This window comes from Barbus barbus (genome assembly GCF_936440315.1).
Source record: "Barbus barbus genome assembly, chromosome: 7".
Classification (NCBI taxonomy): Eukaryota; Metazoa; Chordata; class Actinopteri; order Cypriniformes; family Cyprinidae; genus Barbus; species Barbus barbus.
Genome location: NC_136735.1, coordinates 2,217,180 through 2,232,397, shown reverse-complemented (window position 1 = coordinate 2,232,397; position 15,218 = coordinate 2,217,180). Strand labels below are relative to the sequence as shown.

The window sequence follows — 15,218 nt, the reverse complement described above, 5'->3', positions numbered from 1 at the left end:
CAAACTTGTAGGTTATAAAGTGCAAATAAATATTTTCATGAGAAGCTCAATGTTTCCTTGTTTATATCGCAATAAAATATTTGAGCATATATCGATTCTCTTACAGTTTTTTAAAGTTTCCTATCTTATAGTAAATAAGTGTCCGTGACATCAAATATTAAAAATCCTATAATTTCTGTATCCACACCCTCATTGTGTGCGTGTTAATCTGTGTACGGGATCATTGTAGCCATATAGACCTGCGTAAATATCAAATATTAAATAACTCGGCGCTGTGAATCTGTGCAAACGGTGCGTGAGCACTTTTAATAAAAGACCTTCTCTGTGATTAATATTTTTATTTATTTATTAAAGACTATATAGCTACTAAAAATCTAACATCTGTAGGCCTAATATAGTACAGTGATTGGTTCTTTTTAAAGGATTGAACCACACAACCAGTAATTTAATTTGTGCATATAGTCTATATATAAAAGTATAAATAAAAATGTTTAAATACGCACTAAAGCACATTAATAATAATATTTGCTGTAGGTCAGATTTAATAACAGCTCTTTTAGTAAACAAAAACATTTAGGCCTATATGCAAATAAATAAATAAATGAGTGTGTGTTTCAGCAAGGTTTTTATTCCCATTATCCACACATCATACCCCAGTTCACGCTGATGGGCTATTTGGTATTATTGTCTTATTTGTCACCGCAGTGTTGTTCTTTAAATTAAAACCATTTGCGGGTTTGTCCTATGTTTTCCTGAACTACAATGAATGAAGTTTGTGCTTATCCACCGATCCTAAAATAAAGAATATAGGCTACATGTAAATATTAATTATACAAAACAGCTAAATCTCAAAGAGTGGATCATTTTGATCAGCATCGCCCAGCTAAAATTGCTCAATGTTTAAGTATGTCTGCTATATAATATATGAGTTAATTTAACGTGCCATTAGGACTATATCATGGCCAGCAGAGCTTATTGGTGAAGACGTTAGCACATGAGCATTCTTTTATATATGTTTTTATGAATGATCTATGCTGTTTGGCTGTACTACAGAAATATTAAATATCGCCCAGCTAAAACTGCTCAATGTTTAAGTATGTCTGCTTCGTGTACTGTGAAAAGTGCAATAATATATGAGTTAATTTAACGTGCCATTAGGACTATATCATGGCCACGAATTAAGAATTTGTTCTGAAGACTTCATTCGTGAGCCGCTCATATTAAACTGTTCTGCCCGAATACTCGGAGATGCCGCCACCAAGCGTTTGATAGGAACTTACTCTAACTAATTCGTCATAAGTAAAAAAAATAAAAAAATAAAACACATTTGCTAATTGATTCTAACTAAAATCGCTGTTGTTAGCACTTAATATTTCTGTAGTACAGCCAAACAGCGTAGATCATTCATAAAAACGTATATAAAAGAATGCTCATGAGCAAACTTCTACATCAATAAGCTCCGCTGTATCATAAGCCAATGAAATTGGGAGTGGGCGGAGCGACACGTGTTGCCCCTCCTTAATGTGTCGCCCCGCCCCATCGTCCAGACTGCACTCTGGAGCTACTCGTTTAATGTGTCTCAGTCTCTGAAACTGAGGAGTGTCGATGATCTTCACCAGCAGTGGGTGCAGCTCCATGTGTCCATGAACAGGGTCATTGAAGATCTACAAGGCAAAAGACATCCGTTTGCCTAAAAGGTTTTAATTTATATAACTTAAAGAGGTCATATGATGCAATTTCAAGTTTTCCTTTGTCTTTGGAGCGTTACAAGCTGTTCGTGAACATATAAGAATCATAAAGTCGCAAACACTAAAGTCTCAAACCCAAAGAGGTATTCTTTAGAAAAGTTAAGACTCATCCACGCTTTCCTAAACCGCCTCATTTAAGCACGCCCCCACATGTCTATGTCACTGTGTGGGACAATTTGCAAAACACCGCCCAAATGTTGATGCAACGAAAGAAGGCATAACTTATAAATAAACTAATATTATTGCTGCCGCCACCATGTCCGTGGAGTCCGTATGTGTTTCCAAATATGGTAAGGGGGCGTAACATTACCCTCACACGCTTCAGGTATTCAGCCAATCACAGCATACTGGATAGCTGGCCAATCAGAGCACACCATGCTTTTTTTCTTTGTAAAAATTGATGGGTTTCAGAAAAGCAGGACAGAGAGGAGCATCAATAATGTACAGTATGTGGAAAATAGCGTGTTTCTTGAAACTTAAACATAAACACATTGCATTACAGCAAATACACAAAATAATGTTCTTTTTAGCAACGTCATATGACCCCTTTAACCGACTGAGATAAGATGTCCTCTGGGTTAAGACCTAAAGATGTTGTTTTTGATGTTGACCAATATAATTGCTGACACAAAGCATTGACCTCATACCCATCGAACTGGATGAATGAGCTCCAAAAATCTCCAAAATCTTGTGGAATACCTTCCTAGAACAGTGGAAGATGTTATTTGGGGACCAGGGCCTGTATTCATAAAGATTGTAAGAATCCTCTCAGAGAGCTCCTAATTTATCTCAAAAATGTCTAACTAGGAGTCTTAGCTCAAAAGTGACCAATCTGAGAGCAACTCTGAGCGAGGAAAAGACAAAAACTTGTATCTTAGTGAGGAGCCGGGGCTGACCCCTTTGCTAGGAATGACACAGTCTTTTGAAGACTGTGATTGGTTGGTTGTCAAGAAGGAAATAAAAGAGTATGGTATATTATAAGCCTTCACTTTGAAATTACAGACGGTCATTTTTCCTCTCACTCTTTCTCTCTCTCTCACACACACACACACACACACACACACACATTATATATGTATTTATATTCTTTATTTTTTTATTGGGAGTGTCTATTTACACTAAGTGCAAATAACCCATCTTGTTGGCAAAGGCTATTTACACTAACTCCGCCCACTAACGTGTGATTGGGTTAGTCAACATTCTAATAAATTTGAATAAAAATTATAATTTACACTCAGTACGTTATTATTGCATACTGTTTTATAATGTACTACAATACTGAGGTGCAGATAATTGCCACTATTTGCAATAAGTAGTATAAATAGCAGAAAGTATTGCCATTTTAACAGTGTAAATAGAATCTATAGCTATTTGCACTTAGTGTAAATAGCATGTGTCACTAAAAAAATATGCTATTTGCACTTGGTGCAAATAGCCGCTGCCTTTTTTATTTATCATGCTGTCATACCGTGTTTTATATAGGAAATGAACAGAGACATAGCCTAATAAGTGCTGTAACAGACCCAAATCATCACTGCTGCATAGTTGCATTTTTTCAGTTGCCAAATATGTTAATGTAGTGATTACGTCCATTTCTGGCGCTATGGCATTTCAGCGCGGTGTCTGAGATGTTAGCATGTCTTTAATAAGATCGATCACAAACATGGTCCCTGCACGATCTAATGTGTAGCGTCTTATTAACTCACTGTCATGCATTGTGTGCAACACATTTATTCTCCCTCTTCATGTTTCGTCCATTTTCTCCACTGCTAAAGAAACTCTTAAGCCCCTTAAAAGGCCTCGTCCGTACTCCTAACAATTTTGGACCTTAAGACCTCTTTTAAGGGTTAAGATGCTTTCTGAATTACTTTTTTCTTTACTAGGATCTTTTCTTTAATTTTAAGAGGAAACACCCACATTTCTAAGAATTTTCTTAGAATTTTGTTGCTAGGAGCAACTCTTAGCACTAAAATTTTTCATGAATATGGGCCCTGATCAATATTAATGTCTATGTATTTAGAATAAAATATCACTAAAGTCCCTCTCGGTGTAATGGTCAGGTGTCCCAATATGTTTTTCGATATAGCCTACTGTACCTTTAAGATACTTATAACGGCAACGCGAGTTTTAGTTTCGGTTTGACTCTCTCTGTATTGATCCACATATTAAATTTTGCCGATTAAAATGTATTCTTGTAATCTTGGCTTGTAAATAAATCAAAGCAAACTAAATGAATATGAATACAAAAATATAATCCAAAATCTCACAGATGTGGTAAAGAATCACTAACCGATCTCTCCCGGTATCCGTGCATCCGAGTGATAAGAGGATGAGAGTGAGGCCGGGCCTGGCCCCAGCATAGGTCTCGTTGTTTGGATGGGAGAAGCTGAGTCTGTGATGTAATGGTAAAAGGTGCAAACCTAATGCTGATTAACGGTTAATGAATAAAGGTATGTCAGCTGTATGTATACCTGTGTGTTAAGTGCATTCCTCTTGTTTTTAATTCGGCTAATTATCTGGCGTGCTCCTCCTGAACTTTGTTAATAAAACATCATTTTCAGTAATGAATGCAGCATGAAGCTACAATAAATGCCTTTAAAGCCATTAACACAGTCTCTGTGTATGTGTACTGTCAGTGTTTGTTAATATACCTTTGTGCCTTCAGCTTTGCGTGCATTATATGCTTACAGTATGTTTCTCTTCATGTTTGCAGAGTCTTTCACACATATTTTCACACTTAATGCCCTGTTCATGGGTGGAGCTGTTTACAGAAAGAGGAAGTAGAAATGTGAGAGGAGGATGTGTGTGTGCTTTTCATGATCATTTACATTCATTGCATTCAAGATATTTTGTCAGTTCCTGCTTTTCCTGGATTGAGATCTGATCTGGATTTTCTCTGAATATCTGAGACTGAAGCTAATCAGGAATGAGGGTCACCTTCATCATCATCATCATCATCATCATCATCACTCTCTGTCTGATCTCAGGTCAGTTTTTAACTGGTCAGTTTGGTCAAATAATATTTTATTAGATTGATTATTTATAATAACCCAGAGCAAATGAACTTGTGTTTGGCAGGTCAGGTGTGTTTGAGTGTGAGTGGATGCTCTGGAGGAAGTGTAATGTTCAAGTGCAGCAGCTCAAACCAGGAAAAGTCTTATGATCAGTTTAAAGGAAAGTATTTCTGCAGAAACAGAAACTGTACGACAGGCATCAGTACTGAGCTTCAGCGCGGCTGGGTTAATAATGGGAGATTCACTCTGTATGATGATGAAAACAGCAGATTCTTCACAGTGTTTATCAGGAAACTCAGCAGAGAGGATGATGGGAAATACACATGTGGAGACAACCAGAAATGGAGTCGTGATGTTGAGTTAAAGGTGAACAGAAGTGAGTATGATACTTTATAACTTACTACAGTAATTCTTATTTTTATTATAGTATTGTTTAAAGGTGCACTATGAGGAAAGAAAAAATATTATTATTAAGCAAATTCAAGACTCAGTGTTCAATCTGTCTCACTGCCTTGTAATAATTCATAACAGTATAATAATGATTTTATAATTTGAGCTGAATTAAATTTTTTGAGAGGTCACAGAAAGAAGATCATCTACTATGTTACTTGTTCAAATGACATTTTCTTCTGGATATATTACTTGCAGGACAAACCATTTCTGTCAGTATGTATCTGTCTTGATGTATGATGACAGATCTCTCTCATGTTTAGATCACAGGTGAACATACAAACAAGCACAACCCACGTTAACATAAATAACTCTGCAAGAAACATGACATTTTATATTTTTATTGTCTCAAACAGAGCTAGCGATAGAGAGGCCAAAGTTCCCCAGTGCACCTTTAAGAATACTAATAATATTTTAAGATTTCAGTGCATGTCACGATGGTTTTGATTAAATCATTTTCAGACTCTTCTTGTGGGACGTCTGTTATCCAAACTGCATATATTGGCCAAACGATCACTATCCGCTGTGAATATGATCATAAGTTTAAAACACACACCAAAGTCTTCTACAGAGTGAAGGTGGGTCCTGAGCATGTGCTGAACAGCTCTCAATCATCACAATCATCTGAAGACAAGTTCATCCTGACTGACAGTCAGAAAGATATATTTAATGTGACCATCAGAGACATTTCTGCAGAGGATGGTGGAGTTTATTTATGTGGAGTGGAGAGAGACGGATCAGATAAACGACCTTCAGAAACATCAATTACTCACATCACCTTCATTAAAGAGATTGAGCTGAATGTTTTGAGTGAGTTTAGTTTCATTTTAATGAAAAAAAGAAGAAAAAAAACCTTACAGCTCTAAATAAGAAATGTAAATTAATTTTGACTGTTAATAATGTAATAAATCAAATCTTGTGCTGCAGGTCCAATAACTTCTGTCCAGGTTGAGGCCTACATCAGTAAATCAGTCTTCATCACGTGTGAATTTCCACAAGAACTCAAAGGAACTCACAAGAAATTCATCCAGAAAGATTCATCACAGAAGATCCCTGTTGATGAACAGAATCGATGGGTCCGTCATGATAAAGTGCAGATGTATGATGATCCCAGTGAAGGAGTTTTGAAGGTTTTTATCAGTGATTTATCAGCAGCTGATGAAGGAACGTACAGATGTGGAGTAATTACTGCTGATGATCATCTGTTCACTGACATCAAACTGAAGATCGATCAAGGTAATGAGCTTCTGTGAGGACAATTTCTAGCAGTTAAAATGAGAAAATAAGATTTGACATTCCAGTTTTTTTTTTTTTTTATTGTTTGTGTGTGTGTGTGTGTGTATAGGCGACCATTTTGGTGAATCAAGTAAATCAGTTGCTATTATTGGTGAAAGTGTGAAACTCACCTGTAATTATCCTGAGAAACAGCAGACCATCAAACACATATGCAAAGAGAACAAGAAGAAGATCTGTCAGAGCATCAGTTCATCAGAGAAGCAGCGCTTTGAGTTTTCTGACAGTACAGCAGGAGTTTTTACAGCGAGCATCAGTAATGTGAGCCGGAGAGATGCTGGAGTTTACTGGTGTGGAGCAGAAACCAGACACAAGCATCTGACTTCTGTTTCTCTCACCAATAAACATGAACTGACTTTATCCAGTATGTACAGTAACCATAAACCATGCACTTCAATAATACATGCATGTATTTTACAGTGTAAATATGTCTCTATTCTCTCTGACTATTAGTGCCTCCAGTGATCAGACATGAAGGAGATTCAGCTGAGATCAGACGCTCTTATGATGTAAAATATTCAACAGAAATAAAGCATCTGTGCAAAGGAAAGTGTTTTACTAAAGATGCTCAAATTATCATTCGATCAGATGAAGATCATGTTAATAAAACAAAGATATCAGTAAAGGACAACACTGAAGTCAATCTCTTCACTGTGACCATGACTGACCTGAGAGCAGAGGATGCTGGGAAATACTGGTGTGCTGTGAAAGACTCGTTTAACCTTCCCTTTGAGCTCATGATCATCATGAAGGATGGTGAGGCTGTTTATTTGAGGGAAGTCTCAATGTTTCTGATCATTTAGTTATTAAACTCATCATATTTAATGTTGTGCTCTTCAGCGATCACTCATGAAGTGTCTGTCGGAGGATCAGCGTCCATCAGCTGTAAATACATCAGAAATCACAGTCAGAGGTTCTTCTGCAGAGGAGACCAGCCCAATATCTGCATCAGAGACGGAGTTCGTGTTTCATCAAGTAACAGAACAAACAGCAGATTCTCTCTGACTGAAGAAACCTCTGCTGGAGTCTTTACTGTGAAGATCAGCGATCTGAGAGCAGAGGATTTTGGGAAATACTTGTGTGGAGAGGAACATTCTGGGTCCTTCATATTCACTGAAGTTCAGCTACATGTGACCAGAGGTAAAACACTTTCATTAAAGGGATCATTCACAGAGAATTCAAAATTATCTTCCTTCAGATGAATAAAAAAATGTTTGGTCCTAGAGAGCAGCTGTCCAGCTGAGTTTAGCTCAAACCCTGAAAAAAATCAAATAAAAATCACCTGCCTGTAACCTTAGTAATCCTGAAGACACTGATTAGCTTGTTCAGGTGTGTTTGATTAGGGACACTCATACAGGTTTGAACATCTTGAGCATGAGGAAAAGATGACTTTAGGAATGCACTTTCTTTTCTTTTTGTAATTTTCCATGTTGATTTCTTAACAGGTATTTTACCTGTATTTTGCATTATGTAATGTTTTAGGCTTGAAGAAAATGTCTGTAAACAGAATGTCAAGGCAGAAAATGATAACACCTTTTTTATTTATTTTTTGTGAAGCACAAAAGATGTTTTGTTTGTTTTAATTTTTTATTTTTTCCTCACACAGCACCATATATCTTCATAAGAGCTTACAGAACTGACTAATGTACTTTATGCAACATTAACACTGTCATTGACCTGAACTGATCTGAATTATGACACTATTGACTTCTGTAGAGCTGATTTACAGCTGAACTTGAATTTGTTTCATTATTGATGAATTGTATAGCATCAGCACGGTTATTTTCCTCTTTATTACAGTGAAGCTGCTTTCTGTAGACCTATTGTAAAAATCACTATAGAAACAAATAGGACTTGAATGAGTCTTGGGCATGAAATTGGAGATTGACGTCTAGTTACTGTCTGCTTTCATGTACAGAAGGTTTTCTTCAGTCACATTTTGTGTTTCACAGAAGATCTGATTAGATAGAAATCTGTTCCTCTAATTTATTTAACCATGATTGTGTATTTTCAGAAATGACGACATCTGACACCAAAAGAGAAACATCCCAGGAAAAGCCTGGTAAGTCTGCTTCTCAGTTTGAACTGAAAGTGATATTATGATAAACGTGTGTCGGATGTACAACCTGTCTATGAATTATTTATTTATTGTGTGCGTTTTAAGAATTGACCTCGTCTGACAGCAAAAAGGAAAGAGTGCCGGAAACAGAAAAGCCTGGTGAGATCCACCAACTCTTTTTCTCGTTATTCTGTGAAGCTCTTCTGTTCTTGCACATATTCAGACAGGTTTGACACTGGTGAAGCCAAACTGTTGCATCACCGCTTCTGTTTTATAAGCAATGATATCAAGCAGAGATGCACTGATCGACCGGCCAGGGACCGGGATTAGCCGGTTTTCTGCATGATCGGCTCCATGTTTCGTTCCTGAATGAATCCACGTTTTTGAACGAATCAAGTGAGTCAATGATTCAGTAACACATTCGTTGGGTGTTTCTCAAACAGAAAGCTGCATCCTATCGAGGCTGCGTCCTTCCTAGTTCAGTCCTTCAGAGTCTTATAGGCTACAGTCCTCCTCAGCATATAAACACTAGAATGAAACGGTCTAGTAAGTGCACGTGGCTACATCACATTTGTTCCCGCCCTCACCGTCACGGCACAAAACACTAATAAAACTTAGATTTGGAAAAATACTTTGTATTACAAATCTTTAAATTATGTGGCTTTCTATTAATGCAATACAATGAATCACAGCTGGCTACAGTCTCCATGTGGCTTAAGTTATTGCCAGTTTAGCATTTATTGAGTAATTTACACCAAAACAAAAAATAACATCTATGCTTTCATGTCCAAAAACATTCTTTTTGTCTAACATTTCATAATAAATTCAGACAGGCTCATTAATGACTTGTTTTTCGTCAGTTTATTTTCATGAAATGGAATGATTGTGGGTGATTGAAGGTCGCAAAGGATACAATTCAGCTGAATGAAGGACACGAAACAAAAGCTGTCTTCCAAGGCTCCTTCCGATTGAGACGGCCTTCAGCGACGTTTGATGAAGAGGCAGCCAAGATATGCAGCCTTCGTAGTATGCAGCCTTCCGTTTTAGAAGCACCCATAAAGACAGTAGTCAGTTGCCTCATTTACATTTATTCATTTAGCTGACGCTTTTATCCAAAGCGACTTACAATTGCTATATATATCAGAGGTCGCACGCCTCTGGAGCAACTAGGGGGTTAAGTGTCTTGCTCAGGGACACATTGGTGTCTCACAGTGGATTCGAACCCAGGTCTCTCACACCAAAGGCATGTGTCTTATCCACTGCGCCATCACCACCCCTGAATGAAATCTGAATGAAATGGCTGTATGAATGAATCTGTTGGATGACTAAATGACTCACTCATTCAAACGGTCATTTGACGCCACCTACTGGTTTGGTTTCATATTTAAAACTATCATTGCATTTTCCTCAACATTTCTTATTTGTATGTAAAAAAACAAAAAACAAACAAAAAATACATGTGTGAACGCATTTATGGCACCTCAGCTTCATCAAACAGTGTGTGTAAATACATCTAATGCCACTTCAGATGGTTTCCTGCAGTGAAAAGATGGAGTTTATTGATACTGATTTCATTTGAATGGTTACAGCACTACAGTTTCTTATTATTCTAACTGAATTAATTAAAACAATGTAAGAATCTGATGTGAAAGATGACACATTTAATAAAGTAAGTGGGGAAAAATGAAAATTTAAGAAACACTGGGAAAGGATGTCTGTTTTGTTAAATAGTACAGCAACTCCTTTTGTTATTTCTACCTCTTTTCTAGTCACAGAGCACTTTATTTTTTTACTGGTAACTTTACAGAGAACATCTGTAACTTTTTCCATGCTGTTTGTGGAGTTGTTTAATCCTCCTCTGCTGAGATCTCAGAGATTTCATGTCTTTTATTTGCAGTTGTTTTGCAGGCTGTGGCTGGAAGTCAATAGTAGCTGTTGTATTTCTGCTCATCTCTTTTTTCTTAAGCAGGTGTTCGTCACTAATGATCAATCAGTACTAGATTATTCACTTAATTATCTAGTGAACTGCAGTGCTGCTTCAGTCTTATTTTTAACACTCTGTAGTATGCATACTGAGCAGTGTTCATTTCATTGTTTCAGCTGAGCTGACACATGTGGGGCCCTCATAGAAACTGAGGACAAAACTGGCTGGGCCCCAGTTAGATAGCCCAGGTGCCACCCATGATAGATATTATAACATATTATTATAACATATTTGTTGATAGATATTATGGGCTCACCTTGTTTCTCAGTCACAATCTCTTTGTGTGATTTCAGTCTTTTCTGTGACCGCTGCTGTTTCTGTGGGTTTGATCCTGCTGGCTCTGGTTATAGTGTTAATCATATTTAAACTGAAACACAACAGACATGGTGAGACACACAAACACACACTACTGCATGTTTAGTAAATCTGAGCTTGTCTCCCTCTACTGGTCAGAAATACACACAGTTAAAATCATCCGGAGTGTCTATTTACACTAAGTGCAAGTAGCCCATCTTGTTGGCAAAGGCTATTTACACTAAGTCCACCCACTAATGTGTGATTGGGTTAGTCAACAATAAAAAAAGAAGTTTAACATCAGTTTCAATGGCGTAGATGGTAAGGCGCATTCTTTTTGACACGATCGACCCAAGTTCGAGCCCACCTTTAGCCCACCCAAATTTTTTCTCCCTTTTCAAATCTCATATCGCATCAGAAAGACATTTATTTTCAATAAAAATGAAGGAAATAATCAAAAAGTTGAAAATAAAGTATCGGGTGGGTTAGGGTAGGTGTAGGGAGGGCTGTATTGTCCCAATAAGGTGGCATCCATTTAATAAATTTGAATTAAAATTATAATTTACACTCAGTACGTTATTATTGCGTACTCTTTTATAATGTACTACAATACTGAGGTGCAGATAATTGCCACTATTTGCAATAAGTAGTATAAATAGCAGAAAATCTTGCTATTTTAACAGTGTAAATAGAATCCATCGCTATTTGCTCTTGGTGTAAATAGCATCTATTTAGTTCAAATAGCCGCTGCCAAAATCATCTCACATTTTCTGAATCTCAGATGTTTCTCTTGTTCACACAGGCATTATTTCATCAACAGACAGAATACAGACAGGAGATCATGAAACAGTGAGTTTCAGAACTGTAATCTACATCTCAAAATGTAAATGTCTAAGATGATATTCTGTACTTCATGTTTTGGAGATTTCACTTCTTACAGACTCAAGAAGACATTCAAGATGCTAGGCGCCATTCAGATCCTGAATCAACTCACCTCTATTCAACTGTTCAGTTACCCACAAACCCCTCTGATTCACAGAATCCACTTTACTCAACCGTTCAGTCACCCACAATCCCCTCTGATGGGCTCCTGTACGCTACTGTCAGTTTCCAGAAGCGTGAAGAGTCTCTCAGTGACGCTACAGTCAGATTCAGAAAAGAGGAGATTCACTGTGATTATGCATCTGTCAATCAGAGCATCTCACCAAATTAATATCACCACTGGATTTTTGTTATTATATACAACTTGAATGGAATCAGTCACTGACAAAAATGCCTGAATGACACAATCATTCAGTTTCATTGAACAAATTATTAAGCAGTCAGCGACACCTACAGGTCAACAAGGTTTTGTTTCATCCTCCACGTGGTGCCAACTCACACCAGGAGCATTTCAGAAACGATACAACTGGATTCGCGAGACCATGTGATTTGCCTGTCCGATGTTATTTTTCTTTATTTTTCATGTGTTTTCTTGATTTTTGGGGTTCTACCATGGTTAAGTTGGCTAAATTGTTATGTTTTGTCCGGTTTAACTGTGTTTATTGCTATGTCCTGCTCAGAGGTGGAAAGTCCAGGGGCCAAAGAGTAAAAGTCCTGCCATATGTTTATTCCATCCATGAACTCAGCTGCTGATTTCACCAGAGGAGGAACCAAGACATTCCTTTCAAGTCACAAGCAATTCTCAAGTTAGATCCCAAGTCCTCAAAGAGTTAAAGTTAATGAGATAATTAAGTGACTAATTAAATGATGATTGTGCATAAGTAATGAACACCTGCTGTGAACAATCAACATCACTGAAGACGAGAGAAACACAAGAACTACAACTGACTTCAGCCACAGCCTTGGATGAAATCAACTGGAAGGAAAAAAAAAACATTGCCACCATAATTGTGGAAAGTGTCTGCTTTAGTTGGGCTCTTAAGCCTTTCAATAACTCAAAGAAATTTGCTTCTTTGCCATTGCAATATTATTTCACAGCAATGTAGAATTGAATTAACAGATTAACTTACGCTTTTGATGAATGAATGTTCTTTGTTTTAAATCTCTCTGGTTTATTAACTAGATTTCACTATTAATCAACTGCAAAAAAAAATATAATAATTCCTATTTAGCAAATGCCACCATAATGCTTTAATGTTATGGGGGGGGGGGATCCTGTTTAGGATCAGGCTTTTAGACATGAACATTTATCATATGTCAGTTATTTCAGATATAACCAAACCTGCACATGGTGAATATCTGATCACTGTACAGCACTGATCTCACTGTTTTATAACAGCACGTGCATCACTACAGAGAGAGATCGAACACAGAAGTCAAGGGTCAAGAGCCCAACTAAAGCAAACACTGATCTCTATGAGGGTGACATAATTTTAACCAATAAAACATCAACATCTGATCCTCTGTAATTCTCAATAACAGCAGGTGTTCATCACTAATGAACAATCATCATTTAATTAGTCACTTAATTATATCATTAACTTTAACTCTTTGAGGACTTGGGATTTGACTTGAGACTTGCTTGTGACTTGAAAGGAATGTCTTGGTTCCTCCTCTGGTGAAATCAGCTGCTGAGTTCATGGGTGGAACAAACATATGGCAGGACTTTTACTCTTTGGCCCCTGGACTATCCACCTCTGGTCCTGCTTTGTTGTGCTGTCTGCGGTGCATTACGGCTCCATCACGGCCACAGGAGCTGATTGCGGCCACTTTTGTGAAAGCTTGTGTTTATACCAGCTGCATCTGTGGCACATTTATGAAGTTTTCGTGACATTATTTTGGTGGTCGGAAGAACATCAGTGTATGGATGTCAAATGGCCGTAAAGTTTTTTGACGTCAGTTTGATCTGCATTTTTGACCGTTTTTTTGTTGTTGTTTTTTTTACCCCAATGTTTGATGTCAATTTGATGACTTTTCAACATCAAGGTGCTCGCTGTAAAATAAACTTCAGATTTAATAATAATCTGTGAATTGTGTTTGCATTTATGAAACTTATTTTATGAATATATACAAACCCGATTCCAAAAAAGTTGGGACACTGTACAAATTGTGAATAAAAACAGAATGCAATGATGTGGAAGTTTCAAATTTCAATATTTTATTCAGAATACAACATAGATGACATATCAAATGTTTAAACTGAGAAAATGTATAATTTTAAGGGAAAAATAAGTTTATTTTAAATTTCATGGCATCAACACATCTCAAAAAAGTTGGGACAAAGCCATGTTTACCACTGTGTGGCATCCCCTCTTCTTTTTTATAACAGTCTGCAAACGTCTGGGGACTGAGGAGACAAGTTGCTCAAGTTTAGGAATAAGAATGTTGTCCCATTCTTTTCTAATACAGGTTTCTAGTTGCTCAACTGTCTTAGGTCTTCTTTGTCGCATCTTCCTCTTTATGATGCGCCAAATGTTTTCTATGGGTGAAAGATCTGGACTGCAGGCTGGCCATTTCAGTACCAGGATCCTCCTTCTACGCAGCCATGATGTTGTAATTTATGCAGTATGTGGTCTGGCATTGTCATGTTGGAAAATGCAAGGTCTCCCCTGAAAGAGACGACGTCTGGATGGGAGCATATGTTGTTCTAGAACTTGGATATACCTTTCAGCATTGATGGTGCCTTTTCAGATGTGTAAGCTACCCATGCCACATGCACTCATGCAACCCCATACCATCAGAGATGCAGGCTTCTGAACTGAGCGCTGACAACAACTCGGGTTGTCCTAGTCCTCTTTAGTCCGGATGATATGGCATCCCAGTTTTCCAAAAAGAACTTCAAATTTTGATTCGTCTGACCACAGAACAGTTTTCCACTTTGCCACAGTCCATTTTAAATAAGCCTTGGCCCAGAGAAAACGCCTGCGCTTCTGGATCATGTTTAGATGGCTTCTTTTTTGCCCTATATAGTTTTAGCCGGCAACGGCAAATGGCCCGGTGGATTGTGTTCACCGACAATGTTTTCTGGAAGTATTCCTGAGCCCATGTTGTGACTTCCATTACAGTAGCATTCCTGTATGTGATGCAGTGCCGTCTAAGGCCCCGAAGATCACGAGCATCCAGTATGGTTTTCCGGCCTTGACCCTTACGCACAGAGATTGTTCCAGATTCTCTGAATCTTTGGATGATATTATGCACTGTAGATGATGATAACTTCAAACTCTTTGCAATTTTTCTCTGAGAAACTCCTTTCTGTTATTGCTCCACTATTTTTTGCCGCAGCATTGGGGGAATTGGTGATCCTCTTGCCATCTTGACTTCTGAGAGACACTGCCACTCTGAGAGGCTCTTTTTATACCCAATCATGTTGCCAATTGACCTAATACGTTGCAAATTGGTCCTCCAGCTGTTCCTTATATGTACATTTAACTTTT

At 37.6% G+C, this 15,218-nt stretch overlaps 2 protein-coding genes across 2 annotated transcripts; both read left to right on the top strand.

The window, feature by feature from the left end:
- Positions 1–4,674: 4,674 nt before the first annotated feature.
- LOC306872229 (polymeric immunoglobulin receptor-like) lies at positions 4,675–7,088 on the top strand (the record flags this gene model as incomplete). The annotated part of the gene is made up of 5 exons (XM_079420724.1): positions 4,675–4,735; positions 4,827–5,138; positions 5,675–6,022; positions 6,140–6,448; positions 6,558–7,088. 5 exons carry the CDS (start codon positions 4,675–4,677, stop codon positions 6,956–6,958), a joined length of 1,431 nt encoding a protein of 476 aa, XP_079276850.1. The 3' UTR covers positions 6,959–7,088.
- On the top strand, positions 7,028–12,055 carry LOC306872228 (uncharacterized protein; the record flags this gene model as incomplete). Its single annotated transcript, XM_079420723.1, has 5 exons — positions 7,028–7,261; positions 7,346–7,645; positions 8,520–8,567; positions 8,670–8,791; positions 11,855–12,055. The coding sequence occupies exons 1-5, from the start codon at positions 7,165–7,167 to the stop codon at positions 12,053–12,055; spliced, it is 768 nt and encodes a 255-aa protein (XP_079276849.1). The 5' UTR covers positions 7,028–7,164.
- Between the last annotated feature and the right edge of the window lie 3,163 nt (positions 12,056–15,218).